The sequence below is a fragment of the Tachyglossus aculeatus genome, chromosome 1 (genome assembly GCF_015852505.1).
Source record: "Tachyglossus aculeatus isolate mTacAcu1 chromosome 1, mTacAcu1.pri, whole genome shotgun sequence".
NCBI classification, from domain to species: Eukaryota; Metazoa; Chordata; class Mammalia; order Monotremata; family Tachyglossidae; genus Tachyglossus; species Tachyglossus aculeatus.
The window spans coordinates 48,504,664-48,521,366 of NC_052066.1; the positions used below are offsets into that span (position 1 = coordinate 48,504,664).

Sequence of the window (16,703 nt, forward strand, 5' to 3'; positions counted from 1 at the left end):
GAGTCAGGGATCTCAGCAAGGAGGCTGATGAAAAAGTTGAGGTGGGCTATGATTAGATGAATTATTTGGGAGGTGAAAATCGCCATGGAAACAACTAGCGATCCCAGAGTAAGAATAGGAGTATGAAAAGAAGGTTATTTTTTCTTTCATTGGCTGATGAAGTGATTGAGTATGCCCCTCAACTAGTGTGAGTTTTTGGACATAAATTTGATAATATCAATCAATCGTATTTATTGAGCGCTTACTATGTGCAGAGCACTGTCTAATTATCTTGGCTTTTGAAAGAAATCTTTCTTTAGAAATCTTTAGAGAAGCAGTGTGGCTCAGGGGGAAGAGCACGGGCTTTGGAGTAAGAGCTCATGGGTTCAAATCCCAGCTCTGCCAATTGTCAGCTGTGTGACTTTGGGCAAGTCACTTAACTTCTCTGGGCCTCAGTTACCTCATCTGTAAAATGGGGATTAAGACTGTGAGCCCCCCGTGGGACAACCTGATCACCTTGTAACCTCCCCAGCGCTAAGAACAGTGCTTTGCACATAGTAAATGCTTAATAAATGCCATTATTACTATTATTATTATTATTAAATCTTAATTTCACTTTTTCACAATTGTCTCTTATTCTCTTTGTCTCTGACAGTCACATAATACATGAACTGATAGAAACAGAACGGGTTTATGTTGAAGAGCTTCAAAGTATCATCATGGTAAGTACTGTACATGCTGCTGACCTATTGAATTTTTAATTATACAGTGAGAATTACAATTATTAGTAGCTTTGTCCCTAGGAATTACCACTCCCTAGGTTTTATTTTTGCAACTTCCCTCCACACTAGAAAGTGCAAAGATTCTTGCAGTTCTTAACGGGAGTGCTAAATACAACAGTGTCATCCAGCGCTTAGAACAGTGCTTTGCACATAGTAAGCGCTTAACAAATGCCATCATTATTATTATAATAAAGAGAGGAGGATGCAACAGTCAGGTAGTAGGAGCTGGTAGAAATATCAGGTTCTGTGGCCTAAAACTGCCCTCTTTATTGCTGGTCACCTGTCTTATAACTCAGAACTTAATAAAGGAACCAGAGAAGAGTGTATGAATATTCTAGTACAAACCTTATCACTATGTGAAAAACCAGTCAAGAGCACATTCTTCTTAGGTAGGGATATTCCTTTCTTTCTCCTAAAACAAGTCCCCTACAAACAAGCGGGGCAGAATATCCATTATATGACTGTTGGCAGCCTGTGGAATCGGAACAGTCTTATTCAGGAATTTTCTGCTCAGCCTGAATGGGGAAGGTGGTAGAAAAGGAAATCCTAAAATTGCTTCCTTTATTCCGGCAAGCCTGGCTCACCAGTGGACAGTGGACTAGGCCACGAGAAGCAGTGTGGCCTAGTGGAAAGAGCACGGGTTTGGGAGTCGGAAGATGTGGGTTCTAATCCCGGCTCTGCCACTTCTCTGCTGTGTGACCTTGGGCAAATCACTTAACTTCTCTGTGCCTCAGTTGCCTCATTTGTAAAATGGGGATTAAGCCTGTGAGTCCCATGTGGGACAGGGATTGGGTCCAACCTGATTACCTCGTATCTACCCCAGTGCTTAGAAGAGTGCTTGGCACATAGTAAGTGCTTAACAAATATCATAATTATTAATTATTATTATTATTATTATCTGGTGGGTCTTGACTTTGTGATACCCAAACCATTCGAAAGCTAAAAAATCCAAATAACTCTTGTGATATGAAGAATCAAAACATTCCTTAGCAATAATAGCAGCCATCAGAGTCAATCAACTAGTAGTATTTATTGAGCATTACTATGTGCAGAGCACTCTTCTAAGCACTTGGGAGAGTGCAAATACAACAGAGTTAGTAGACACATTTCCTGCCCGCAACAAGCTTGTAGCCTAGAGGGAGAGTAGTATCAGTAATTTATAATATATAATTTAAAGATATGTACATAAGAGCTGTGGGGTTGAGGGTGGGACAAATTTCAAACGTCCAAAGGTCACAGAGTGACAAACTAGTTTATTGCGCAGAAGAAGGCAATGGTAAACCACTTCCGTATTTCGACCCAAAAAACCCTATGGATACACTACCAAAGCGATTGCAAATTGAGGTGGGGCCTTCTGGGAGAGATGCGAACACGACATCATTATGGGTCGGAGACAACTCGACGGCATAAGACAAGACAGCCTATTATTGCAAGAGTTTTCCCGAAGGAACATCTTTCCGCTTTTATTATTTGTTTTTAGTGGTATTTGTTAAGCGCTTATTGCCTGTCAGGTACTGTTCTAGAATTATGTGCTCTAACCATGCTCTAACCATTACTCTATTTATTTATCATTACTCTATTTATGTATTTTACTTGTACATATCTATTCTATTTATTTTATTTTGTTAATATGTTTGGTTTTGTTCTCTGTCTCCCCCTTCTAGACTGTGAGCCCACTGTTGGGTAGGGACCATCTCTATATGTTGCCAACTTGTACTTCCCATGCACTTAGTACAGTGCTCTGCACACAGTAAGCGCTCAATAAATACGATTGATTGATTGATTGATTGAACTCTGACACCATCGATTCCAGTCACTGATGTCTGCTGGAACCAAGGCACCTTCCCGGGCTCTGGGAGTGGGAGATGTAGGAGGAGAAGAGAGTTTTTGCCTCTAAGGAGTTTTTAGTCAGCCTCCACTTTGCTCTTCCCTGCTCACAGCCCCACAGCACTTATGTACATAGCTGTAATTTTATTTATTTGTACTGTTGTCTATCTCCCTCCCTTCTAGACCATAAACTCATTGTGGGTAGGGAATGTCACTGTTTATTATTTAATGTTCTGCGCACCATAAGCACTTAATAAATATGAGCGAATGAATGAAACAAGCAATCGTATTTATTGAATGCTTACCGTGTGCAGTATTTACTGTGTATTAAGCACTTGAGGTAGTAAAGTACAACAATAAAACAGAGTTGATAGACACATGCTCTGACTACAAGGAGTGGCTAATAATAATAATTATGGTTCTTGTTAGGAGCTTACTATGTGCCAAGCACTGTTCTAAGCTCTGGGGTAGATACAAGTTAATGAGGTTGGACACGGTCCCCGTCTCACAAGAGGCTCACACTCTTAATCCCCATTTTACAGATGTGGTAACTGAAGCCCAGAGAAGTTAAGTGACTTGCCCTAGGTAACACAGCAGACATGTGGTGGACCCAAGATTAGAACCCAGGTCCTTCCAACTCCCAGGCCTGTGCTTTATCCACTAATCCACGTTACCTCCATAATAATTGGGGAATTGCGAGGCATCATCACCAAATCTGGTTTGATTAAAAAAAAAACTAAGCATTTACAGTGCTTGCAGGAAAGCAAGAAAAACTTCAGGGTCTTGCAGCTCCTTATGATCATGACAAAGGAGAGGTCTACAAGTGTGTACAATGTGATACGCAGATCAGACATGACTGGTGGTAGGAAAACAAGGCTGATGCAATCCATGGCTTTGCTGCCCAGAGCCAAGCCAAAGGCTTGTATCATTTCCAAAGAACCTATACGATCCCATGCACACTACCCTAGCAACACAGTGAAGGGAAGGTGTTTACCAATTCTGATACATTGTTCTCTCCCAAGTGCTTAATACAGTAAGTGCTTGATAAATACCACTGATGTTGAACCATAAGCCTCCACATTTATCCCGGAAAGGACGGAATCTACAGAGATGGCAATAGCATGGTAATGATCTTTTAAATACACCTTTAATCAACGAAGGTGAGGCCATACAAAGCATAGCAGTCTTGCCAAAATGTGAACATATGGCCCTTGTTTCAACTCTTGATAAAGTCTTTCTTGCAATCAAAGCTTTGAAGGATGGTAAATCTGATGGCTTTACTGCAGAATTTTTATGCTAGGAGGAGACAGACTTCTTAGAAGTCCTGGAACATGCACGGACAACAACCTCAACTGAGATCAGAGAAGCAGGTGGCCTAGTGGCTAGAGCATGGGCCTGGGAATCAGAAGGTGATGGGTTCTAATCCCGACTCTGCCACTTGTCTGCTGTGTGACCTTGGGCAAGTCACTTCACCTTAGTTACCTCGTCCCTAAAATGGGGATTGAGATTGAGAGCCCCATTTGGAACAGGGACTGTGTCCAACCTGATTTGCCTGTATCCACGCCAGCGCTTGGTAAAGTGCCCGGCACATAGTAAGTGCTTAACAAATGCCACAATTATTATTATCCCAGCTTGAACCTTTGCCTGCTGTGTGACCATGGGCAAGTCACTTAACTTCTCTGTGCCTGTTACCTCATCTGTAAAATGGGGATTAAGACTGTGAGCCCCATGCTGCATGCAGATTGCGTTCAACCTGATCATCATCATCATCATCAATCGTATTTATTGAGCGCTTACTGTGTGCAGAGCAATGTACAAAGCGCTTGGGAAGTACAAGTTGGCAACATATAGAGACAGTCCCTACCCAACAGTGGGCTCACAGTTTAAAAGATACTAGATTAGTTAGTATCTAGCCCAGAGGTTAGTAGAGTGCCATAATAAGATCTTAAATGCCATTAAAAAAATCATGAATCAGACTGCAGTGGACTCTTTGGAAACAAGAGCAACAGACAGAAAAGGTGGAGGCATAATAATCTGTAGAAGGGGAGCTGTTGAGTGGAGGTTTCAGAAAGATCTGGCTATGAAGAGATGAAAATAGATATAGGCATGCTAGATAGCAAAATGACCATTACAGCTGAGGACAACTTTACAGTTGTATGACATGGACTGGATTGTTGTTCCCAAATGGCTTTTTATACTCATTTCTGCATATGTGGAAAATACCTCATGGAGTAGCAGGAACAAGTTCAAACTCAAAGTAAAGCTATATATAATATCTTTTTTATGGTATTTATTAAGTGCATTTGTTAAGCTCTTACTGTGTACCAAGTACTGTTCTAAGCACTGGGGTAGATACAAGGTAATCAGGTTGTCATGGAGCTCACAGACTTAATACCCATTTTACAGATGAGGTAACTGAGGCACAGAGAAGTTAATTGACTTGCCCAAGGTCACATAGCTGATAAGTGGCAGAGCCGGAATTGGATCCCGGGTCCTTCTGACTCCTGGGTCTGTGTTCTATCTACTAAGCCATGCTGCTTTACTTGTCAGTCATAATAATGATAATAATAATAATAATAATGGCATTTGTTAAGTGCTTACTGTGTGCAAAGCACTGTTCTAAGTGCTGGGGGGAATACAAAGTGATCAGGTTGTCCCATGTGGGGCTCACAGTCTTCATCCCTATTTTACAGATGAGGTAACTGAGGCTCCGAGAAATTAAGTGACTTGCCCAAGGTCACACAGCAGACATGTGGCAGAGCCAGGATTCGAACCCATGACCTCTGACTCCAAAGCCCATGCTCTTTCCACTATGACCCATCGCTTTAGCTACTGAAGAAAGCAGTACAGAGAGCAGTCTTGATATATCATTTGTTTTGTAGAAGTCTGATTTCTTATCATTAATCTTGCCTAGATCCTGTCCCTGACAAATTTTGAGGCCTTACAAAAAGACTCTCCTCTTCCCTGTCCTGTTCTTTTTCATATGGGTAAATAATGTTGATGTATTTCAAGTGTAAGTGTGATTCAAATTTAATGCAAATGCAAGTAATGGAAAGCATTATAGTAATTGTTTTCAGAAAGTAGGACTTCTATTATTTAATCGAAAGCATTTCCTGCTTTATCAAATCCAGTATAGTAAAATCCTCACAAAATGAACTTCAAGGGTATTATGACCTTTTAAATAGAGAAAACCCCTCTCAGGGTTGTACCTGGAGAGTTTTCTCTACTCTACCAGTTTCAGCTATGGGAGGGAGAGTCAAGCAGAGGCTTACCCATTCCATTCCTAGCTTGGCCAGTGGCTAGCGAGTGGAAGGCCACCTGCGACAAGTCGAAACTCACCCACGCTGGGCAGCAGCAGCATGGGAAAGAGTCGAAGGTGTAGACTTAAGTTTGCTGCACGGAAGGAGGCAATGGTAAACCACTTCCGTATTTTTACCAAGAAAACTCTATGGATACACTACCAGAACAATTGCAGATGGAGAGCTCTATGGGTCGGAAATGATTCAACCGCATAAGACAAGACAAGAAGAGAGAAAAAATTTTAGGAAGAGAAATTATGGACAAATTGGTTGGATCTAAACATTGAACGCATTTTATGATGAAACTTTATAAGAAAGGATTCCACTGTAATAATAATAATAATGGTATTTTTAAGTGCTTACTATGGATCAAGCACAGTTCAAAGCACTGGGGTAGATACAAGATAATTGGGTTGGACACAGTCCCTGTCCCACATGGGGCTCACAGGCTTAATCACCATTTTACAGATGAGGTAACTGAAGCCCAGGGAAGTGAAGTGACTTGCCTAAGGTCACACAGCAGAAAAGCGGCAGAGCCGGAATTAGAATTCAGATCCTTCTAACTCCCAGGCCTGTGATCTAAACACTACGCCATGCTACTTCGCTGTACTGTACTGTAAAATCAGCTCTGCCATAACACATGTTCCCATTATGAGATTTGGATAGAACACTATTGAAGGATTAGGGAACGTTTTTTCCACAACCTGGTCTGTCCTGGCAGGAATGTGATCCAGTGTCAGAAGAAATGGTCACACTATGGGTACTGTAACACAGTTTCTCCTTATCGCGAGGTTAACAACCTAATTCCTGCCATTATTGTAAAACTCAACAGTATTATGAAAATGAAGAAATGAAGAAAGAGAGGCTTAACACGTTGGACAAGCCTTTAAATTCTCCTGAGACTTTAAGTACATTACCTGCAATCTTGGAAAAGCCAGTCTCTTGGCTAAATTCCATTTTGTCTAATTAATTATGCTTTGTCCCACCCACTCAAAATCCCCTGAAGTTCTGATTTGATGTGGATTTCTCCTTTAATTCCTTGTCTAATTTGTGAAGGGTTATGCAGCTGTCGAGCATCTTATACAATTTCTGACTCCAGAAACTAGTGAAATTATCTTTCTTTATGGTTGGAATAACCACAGTAAAATCCAAAGGAGCCTTCAGGCTGAAACAACATAGGCATTAATTATCAAAGTACTATCATCATCATCACAGCACGTCAAACACTGCTTTAAGTGCTGGAGTAAATACAAGGCAGTCATGTTGGACACAGTCCACATGGGTATAATAATCTTAATCCCCATTTTATAGTTGAGGTATCTGAGGCACAGAGAAGTTAGTGATTTGCCCAAGGCCATACAGCAGACAAGTGGCAGAGCCAGGATTAGAACCCAGGTCCTCTGACTCCCAGGCCCAATTTTTTTCCCACTAGGCCACGCTGCTTAGCTCAAAAGATGGGAGATCAATGCTAATGCCATTAACAGAAAGCATACTGTTGGGATCATCTGTGGTACCCAACTGTCAACCCGTTTAATGTGCCTGACCCCAGGTTTTACTTTATTGGTTTGGTTCTGCCACGGTTCCTTTGGTGAAACCCACCAGGTTTTCATTCCCAACAGGGTTATGCTGCAGAAATGGACAATCCTGAGCTAAATCACCTGATCCCAGCTCCTCTTCAGAACAAAAAGGAAATTCTCTTTGGGAACCTCCGTGAAATTCATGAATTTCATGACAGGTATGTTTTTCACAACAGCTATTTCCAGCAATAGTTGCACCCTCCATTTTACACGGTTATTTTTAAAGGTATCCTTTGGGCAGAATGAGGAAAAAAAGAAACAGTAGCCTTGCCTCCTCTTATATCTGATTGAAAATTCATATTATGACTTTAGCAGCAGTGTTGATGACCTGTCCTAACTGAAACAACTGACTCCCTGAAGCACGAGGGTCATCTATCATTCTGGACTAGGGGCTCCATCGCTCTCTGAAGCAGATTACAAACCCTCAAATGGTTCTTTATCATAGTAAAGCATGCATTACCAGGGACACAAGTGAGATCTAAAGTCAACTAAAAAAAAATCAGCAGGATTTCCAGTTATCAGTTTATCTGTAAAGACTATATCCAAATGTTTGAGAAGCCCAACACCTCTGAATAGGGTGAGGATTGGTTAAAATCTGTTTGGTCCCATGACAAATAGTAACTGCAGAATCAGAACTAGAGGGATTATCATCTCTTAGAAACTGCTTTGGTGTCTGCCTCCTGGTTGGTCGATGTACCCACTTCTCCAAGGGCTACACAATACAAGTGTATTTTGTCTAAGATACACTTGACTGAATTACTATACAGGCATCTCCGGGTGCTGTTATCTGCTCATTCTCCATCAGTTGAAGGGGTTGATTTATGGCACCCTCATTCATTCATTAAATCATATTTATTGAGTGCCTACTGTGTGCAGAGCACTGTACTAAGCGCTTGGAAAGTACAGTTCAGCAATAAAGAGAGACAATCCCTGCCCACTCCTCATTAGCCACAGGCTCTGATTGGTTCCTGCGGATAGGATCTGATTGATTGGAAGATCTGATACACTGAATTCAGAGTGGGATGAAGAGATCTAGAGAGAGACAGAGAAAATAGTTCTGAAAAATCAAAATAAGCATTTGTCCCCATCCCCAGTCCTGTCACCTTTCCACACTCATCTCCTCGTAGCCGCCACTGATGCTACCACACAAGCATCATAATCCTCCTGTCCGGGGAAGGTGGGAGGAGGGGGTGGTGATGGTAGCTATGGAGAGGGTAGAATCCGGGTTTTCCAGACTATCCCTCCTCCCTCTTCCCCAGTTCTTCCCCTTGGTTGCTCGCCCAGTGACTGAGGTAGTTTACACCTCTTAGACAGTGGATGACGCAGTGGTAGTTTATCTAAACGACTTGGAGGACTTCACTAAACAAACAGCTCATAGGTAACTCTGTGAACCCTTCGAGGAGCCCTTCTGAGCAAGTACGGGTTTGCAGGGGTGGTAGAGGTGGCAAAAGCCTTAAAGAGAGGTGGTAGGGCAACTGGAAAAAACAGCATTCTCAGAAGGATTTGGAGCCAGGAAGCTGGAGAGTCCACCTAAACGGCTACAATGGACACTGAGCCCGGAGTCAATAATCAAATTTTCAGAATGTTTTTACACTGGAATTTTTAAAGAAGAGAATGATGGGGGGAAAAAGGATGTAATAACAAATGTGAATGTGATCATTTCATGGAATGAAACCCCCCAAACTATTAACCTAACTCATTAATTTGGCAGAGAGATTATTTTGCTGCTGGCTAAACTCGTCTGAACATTCTAATAAGTTCACATGCCTACAAGTTTCTTATTTCACTTGGTGCATCTTTGGTTGATAGAATAAACCAATAGAATTTTGGTTCTATTTCATCCCTCTGGTTACAGGGGGAAACCATGATGCATTTTGAGTGTAAATTGAACCTTAGTATTGAAATCATTTACCAGAAGCAATAAAGTACTTAGGACTTAGGTTTCAGCATCCCTTTAGATAAAGTTTTCATAACCTGAGGAGGTATCATATGATTTTTATTAGGCACTGTTATGACTGAAATAGAGCTAAGGTAGAATCATCCTCATTCTGTAAAGATATTTTAAAATATAATTTTGATAGATGCAACTCATATGATTTTTATTAGGCACTATTATGATTGAAATAGTTAAGGTGGAATCATCCTCATTCTGTAAAGATATTTTAAAATATAATTTTGATAGAGAAAAGTCATATGATTTTTATTAGGTGCTATTATGATTGAAATAGGGTTAAGATGGAATCATCCTCATTCTATGAAGATATTTTAAAATATAATTTTGATAGAGACAAGTCATATGATTTTTATTAGGTGCTCTTATGATTGAAATAGGGTTAAGATGGAATCATCCTCATTCTATAAAGATATTTTAAAATATGATTTTGATAGCTGCAACTCAGGGTTGGAGGTAGTCGTTTTAAAAAACCACAACATTGTGGTTTTCATTCAATTGTATTTATTGAGCGCTTACTGTGTGCAGAGCACTGTACTAAGCACTTGGGAAGTACAAGTTTGTAACATATAGAGACGGTCCCTGCCCAACAGCCGGCTCACAGTCTAGAAGACTTTGATTGGGTTTTTATTGGGAGCTAGGAATGATAAACCCATGTTAAAGTGATCTTATTTTAAAATATCCTAAAATAATAGAACTGGAAGGGGCCCCAAGAAATCAACTTGTCTCTGTCTCCATGCGGATGAAAAATATTTTAACTGCCCCCCTTCCCCCCTTGCAGGTATGTGGGTGGCTATTGGGGTTTTTTACATATCTTTCTCTCATCCTATCCCGTCTGGACTACTGCACTAGCCTTCTCTCTGATCTCCCATCCTCGTGTCTCTCTCCAGTTCAATCCATACTTCATGCTGCTGCCCGGATTATCTTTGTCCAGAAACGCTCTGGACATATTACTCCCCTCCTCAAAAACCTCCAATGAGGCAGAAACTCCTCACCCTGGGCTTCAAGGCTGTCCATCCCCTCGCCCCCTCCTACCTCACCTCCCTTCTCTCCTTCTACTGCCCAGCCCGCACCCTCCGCTCCTCCACCACTAATCTCCTCACTGTACCTCGCTCTCGCCTGTCCCGCCGTCGACCCCCCGGCCCACGTCATCCCCCCGGGCCTGGAATGCCCTCCCTCTGCCCATCCGCCAAGCTAGCTCTCTTCCTCCCTTCAAGGCCCTGCTGAGAGCTCACCTCCTCCAGGAGGCCTTCCCAGACTGAGCCCCTTCTTTCCTGTCCCCCTCGTCCCCCTCTCCATCCCCCCATCTTACCTCCTTCCCTTCCCCACAGCACCTGTATATATGTATATATGGTTGTACATATTTATTACTCTATTTATTTATTTATTTATTTATTTTACTTGTACATTTCTAGCCTACTTATTTTATTTTGTTGGTATGTTTGGTTCTGTTCTCTGTCTCCCCCTTTTAGACTGTGAGCCCACTGTTGGGCAGGGACTGTCTCTATGTGATGCCAATTTGTACTTCCCAAGCGCTTAGTACAGTGCTCTGCACATAGTAAGCGCTCAATAAATACGATTGATTGATTGATTGATTGATTTAGGACTGAACATGCCTTGGGCTACTTTTGTGGCCTACCTAGTGTTTCATCACCCTGGTTGGCAGGAACCTAGGTCTATCCAAACACAATCACTCTTGCTTTAATTGAAGCCAATTTCCTTTTATTTAGACCACAGTGGACATGAAGAACTGGTCCTAATTTGGTCAGGAGTCCTCCACGTGCTCCCCCCCTCCCATCACCCACCCTCATAGAATTGAAGACACAAATTTACTCCCCTCACTGCCATCTCTTCTTTATGCTAGGGATTGTTTAGATGAAACTAAACCATAGTGTTATTTTGGGGTCTTGCCTCGGTCTATCGATGTTTCACTAGCAGTTTTAGGGAGGGACTGAGATCAGAAGAAAAGAGTCTGCTCTTAGCAACGAGACTCAAAGAGGGCTCATCTCACTTCGACAATCCTCGACAGTTCCGATGGAATCAGAATTGTAAGGTGGAGAGCCGCCACGTGAGAGATGAAATTTCTGCTCCTATGAAATATTAAATGAGGCCCTGGTGCATTTTCTTTATGGTATCTGTTAAACGCTTACTATGTACCAGGACTGAACTAGGCACTGGGGTAAATACAAACTAGTCAATCATTCAATCATATTTATTGAGCACTACTATGCACTGAGCACTGTACTAAGCACTTGGGAGAGTACAATACAACAGAATGAGCTGATACGTTTCCTACCCAAAAACGAGTTTAATCAAGTTGGACACAGTCCATGTCACATTTGGGACTCATAGTCTTAATCCCCATTTTGTAGATGAGGGAATTGAGGCACAGAGAAGTGAAATGACTCACCTAAGGTCACACAGCAGACAAATGGAGCGGGGATTAGAATGTAGGTCCTTCTGACTCCGAGGCCTGGGCTCTATCTATTAGGCTGTCTATCTATTAAATATTATTAGTCTATCTATTATGACTGTCTCTATGTGATGCCAATTTGTACTCCCCAAGCGCTTAGTACAGTGCTCTGCACATAGTAAGCGCTCAATAAATACGATTGATTGATTGATTGATTAGGCCACACTGCTTCTCTAGGCCATGCTTCTGCGGGTGAGGGGTTAATAAGAGAACTGCTCAGAGCTATAGTTTTGCTTTGGCCCCCAAACCCAATCAAAGCTATCTGAAGGGCTTTGGTGAAAAAGCAAAGCTGAAAATATAATTGTGAGGTCTTCCTGGAATAACTCAACCATGTTTTCCTCACCAATCACCATGTGACCAAGATGATAAGACTGCTTAGGACAAGGAACACTATTGACTCTCTTAGTCTCCTCCCCAAGCTTTACTATACTGTATATACAAACATTAAAAATAATATTCTTTGTTTCCTAGAATTTTTCTTAAAGAACTGGAAAACTGCATTGAAAACCCTGAATTACTTGGAAAATGCTTTCTTAAAAGAGTAAGTATTTGATCATCTTTAAACCAGAGTAATCAGTAGAAGGTTGATGTCCTATCTGGAAGAGGTTTTATCAAATTAATTAATGGTCTGCCGATGAAAAGTACCATTTTGTATGTTTTTTATTTTTAGAGAAGCAGCATGGCTCAGTGGAAAGAGCACGGGCTTTGGAGTCAGAGGTCATGGGTTCGAATTCTGGCTCTGCCACATGTCTGCTGTGTGATCTTGGGCAAGTCACTTAACTTCTCTGAGCCTCAGTTACCTCATCTGTAAAATGGGGATTAAGACTGTGAGCCCCGCGTGGGACAACCTGATCACCTTGTATCCCCCCAGTGCTTAGAACAGTGCTTTGCACATAGTAAGCGCTTAACAAATGCCATCAGTATTATTAAAGTGCCAATATTGACTAAAGAGCATTCTTTACAATTAATCAATCAATCAATCATATTTATTGAGTGCTTACTGTGTGCAAAGCACTGTACTAAGTGCTTGGGAAGTCCAAGTTGGCAACATATAGAGACGGTCCCTACCCAACAGTGGGCTTACAGTCTAGAAGGGGGAATTATTGATCAATCAATTTACCAATGGTATTTATTGAGAGCTTACTGTGTGCAGAGCTCTGTATTAAGCATTTGGAAAAGTACATTACAACAGAGTTGGTAGACATATTCATTGCCCACAAGGAGCTTACAGTCTAGAGTGGGAGCTAGGCACCAAAGTAAATTACAGTCATGTAAGTTAGTGTTATAGGGTGGAGGGTGGGGTGAATATCAAGTGCTTAAAGGGTACAGATCCAAATACATAGTTGACACAGAAGGGAGAGGGAATAGGGGAAAGGAGGGCTTAGTAATAATAATAATAATGGCATTTATTAAGTGCTTACTATGTGCAAAGCATTGTTCTAAGCACTGGGGAGGTTACAAGGTGATCAGGGTGTCCCTCGGGAGGCTCACAGTCTTAATCCCCATTTTACAGATGAGGTAACTGAGGCCCAGAGAAGTTAAGTGACTTGCCCAAAGTCACACAGCTGACAATTGGCGGAGCCAGGATTCAAACCCGTGACCTCTGACTTCAAAGCCCAGGCTCTTTCCACTGAGCCACGCTGCTTCTCAGGCCTTGCTTAGTCAGGGAAGGCCTCTTGAAGGAGATGTATTTTGAATAAGGCTTTGAAGTTGTGGAGAGTGGTGGTCTCTTGTATCTGAAGGGAAAGGACATTTCCTAGCTATGATATGTTTCTTGCTGGAGGTTTTTTAATATGCCGTGAAGTAGCAATGTACTATTTTAAGAGATGAGTTCCACAATGATTGGATTCTAATAGAACCAGTGGTATATGTTAAGCACTGTATTAAGTGCTGAGGTAGATACACTCAAACTAGGTAAGACAGTTCGTGTCCCACATGGGGTTCACCGTCTAAGTAGGAGGGAGATCAGGCACTTAATCGCCATTTTATGTGAGGAAACCAAAGTATGGAGGAGTTAAGAAACCTACTCAAAGTCATATAGCAGGCAAATGGCAATACTGGGATTAGAACCCAGGTCTTCTGATTCCCAGGCCCATGCACTTTCCTCTAGACTACTCTGTTTCTTTACGCAGTATTCTATTGTTGTTTTATTTTCACTCTGCTACAGCTGTTTGCTCATCTCCTTCAAGAGGCCTTCCCTGACTAAGCCCTCTTTTTCCTTACTTCCTCTCTCCTGTGCATGCACTTGGATCTGTATCCTTTAAGCACTATATAATACTGATAATAATAATAATAATAATAATAATGGCATTTGTTAAGCGCTTACTATTTGTTGAGCACTGTTTGAAACGCTGGGGATGTTACAAGGTCAGCAGGTTGTCCTGTGTGGGGCTTACAGTCTTCATCCCATGTTAAAGATGAGGTAACTGAGGCCCAGAGAAGTCAAGTGACTTGCCCAAAGTCACAAAGCTGATCAGTGGTGGAGCTGGGATTAGAATCCACGACCTCTGACTCCCAAGCCCAGGCTCTTTCCAGTGAGCCACTCTGCTTCTATGGGCCTCAGTTACCTCATCTGTAAAATGGGAATTAAGAGCGTGAGCGCCCCTTGGGACAGGGACTGTGTCCAACCTGATTTACTTGGATCCACCCCAGCACTTAGCACAGTGCCTGGCACATAGTAAATACCATCATTATTAATATTATTACACTGGATCTCCCTTCCGGCTGGCCTGCAGTGTGAAGCACTGGGCATATGGGAATTGCGTGAGAGAATTTGCTGGGGTGGAGGGATTGAGTGCAAACCCTCACCACCACTGCATCTGTAAATCAAACTGCACATCCCACTGACCATAGAACAGACCTTTCCATTCTTAGCCATTGGCGTCTGAGCGATTCACACCTGAATAGCAAGGAGCCAATTTTCAAGGACAAAATGCGTAAGTGTGTAAGGGATTCTCTCTCAAAGACATTCAACATTATTGGTGCGGCCTCACCATTGGTAAACTCGTCCTCTAGACGGTAAGCTCCTTGTGAGCAGGGAATGTGTCTACCAACTCTGTTCTATTGTTCTCTCCCAAGTGCTTCATGCAGTGCTCTGCACACAGTGCTTAATAATAATAATAATGATATTTGTTCACCACTTACTAGATGCCAGCACTTTCCTAAGCACTAGGGTACATTTAGGATAATTGGGTTGGTTGGCCTGATCCATATAGGGTTCTCAGTCTTAAGCCCTGTTTAACAGATGTGGTAACTGAGGCCCAGAGAAATTGAGTGGCTTGTCCAAGGTCACACAGCAGACAAGTAGCTAGGCTGGAATTAGAACCCAGGTCCTTCTGTCTCCCAAGCCCATGCTCTAACCATTAGGCCATGCAGCTTCTCCGTAAATCCCACCGATTGCTGTGCAAATCTCTTTCCAGCCACACAAAATAATAATAATAGTAATAATAATAATGGCATTTATTAAGCGCTTACTACGTGCAAAACACTGTTCTAAGCACCGGAGAGGATACAAGGTGATCAGGTTGTCCCACGTGGGGCTCACAGTCTTAATCCACATTTTCAGATGAGGTAACTGAGGCACAGAGATGTTGTGACTTGCCCAAAGTCACACAGTTAACAAGCAATAGAGTCGGGATTTGAACCCATGACCTCTGATTCCCAAGCCCATGATCTTTCCACTGAGCCACGCTGCTTCTCTAAAACACACACTACGCACACACACACACTACACACACAAAAAAAAAAAAACAACCAAAAACGGATGAAATCCAACTAATGGTAGTGAGAACTTTGAACTGAAGAGTGGCTAAACTGCTGTCTATTGTCATTGGTCAAAATTATGTGGTGAGTTAATTCATTTTTCTCGCTTATTTGCAAGGTTCCAGAATGCCATGGAGAAAGCATTGTAAAAGTTCAATGAATGACTTTTTACTCCTTTATCCCCTTTCAGATTCTTTTCTCTCCTTGCAGCCTCGTCCCCGCTGGATATTCAGGCTCTCCGCAATTCAGTGTAGGTTTCTTGATCTGAGTCACCACAGACCCTTAGCTGGCTGAAACTCTTTTGGGGTCATGCTTCTCTAGGCTGGCTACCCTCAAACAAAAGCACAGAAATGACTCACCGGACTTGCTAGTGAACGTGACTGAAGGAATCACTTTTAGACTGTTGACTGTTGACAAAGACCGCTCCTTGTGGGCAGAAAACCTGTCATATTGTTGTATTGTACTCTATCAAGTACTGAGTACCGTGCTCCGTACCCAGAAAGTGCTTAATAAATACGACTGACTGATTGACTGAATCCTTTTCATCCAAGCAATGTCTTGGTAATAGTAACAGTATTTATTGAGCTTCCACTGAGTGAACTACACTGTTTAAATTCTTGGTTCCCTGCCCATAAGGAGCTTATGCTCTAATGGGAGAATTAGCCATGATAATATTTACAAATAAACTAATCAAAATAATTGAATGTTCATCTGAATAGTATGTATTTGAAAGTGCTCAGGATGAATATAAGTAAGTGCAGAAGCCATTCGGCTTTCCAGTTACAGTCAAGCAGGGAAGCTGTAGAACTCATTCCAATCTGAGCTCATTCTCAGACTTTCCAACTTCAACCATAAACTGACATTAAAATAACTTACCTTTGGTGGTGACATTCTTGTACCAAACCATCGACATCAACAGCAACCAACTAATCTGATACCACAAACTCGAAATTTCATATCTGCTAAAGGAGGCATTCCTCCAGATTCATACCAGGGAGTCAGGTTTTCAGCTGGTCTGTCCCCTATGTGGTATGAACTCCAGATGCCTTTATG

At 42.0% G+C, this 16,703-nt stretch overlaps 1 protein-coding gene and 1 non-coding gene across 2 annotated transcripts in view; both read left to right on the forward strand.

Moving 5' to 3' along the window:
- Positions 1-16,703, forward strand: part of MCF2L2 (MCF.2 cell line derived transforming sequence-like 2) — a 491,086-nt gene that overhangs the window by 318,821 nt on the left and 155,562 nt on the right. Inside the window, exons 16-18 of the mRNA XM_038758478.1 lie at positions 635-701; positions 7,507-7,622; positions 12,360-12,429. Coding sequence (XP_038614406.1) covers positions 635-701; positions 7,507-7,622; positions 12,360-12,429 — 253 coding nt within the window. The remainder of the gene's footprint in view (positions 1-634; positions 702-7,506; positions 7,623-12,359; positions 12,430-16,703) is intronic.
- Positions 5,780-5,917, forward strand: LOC119936967. The gene has a single exon (XR_005453890.1). It is a non-coding gene; the product is annotated as a small nucleolar RNA SNORA7 (small nucleolar RNA).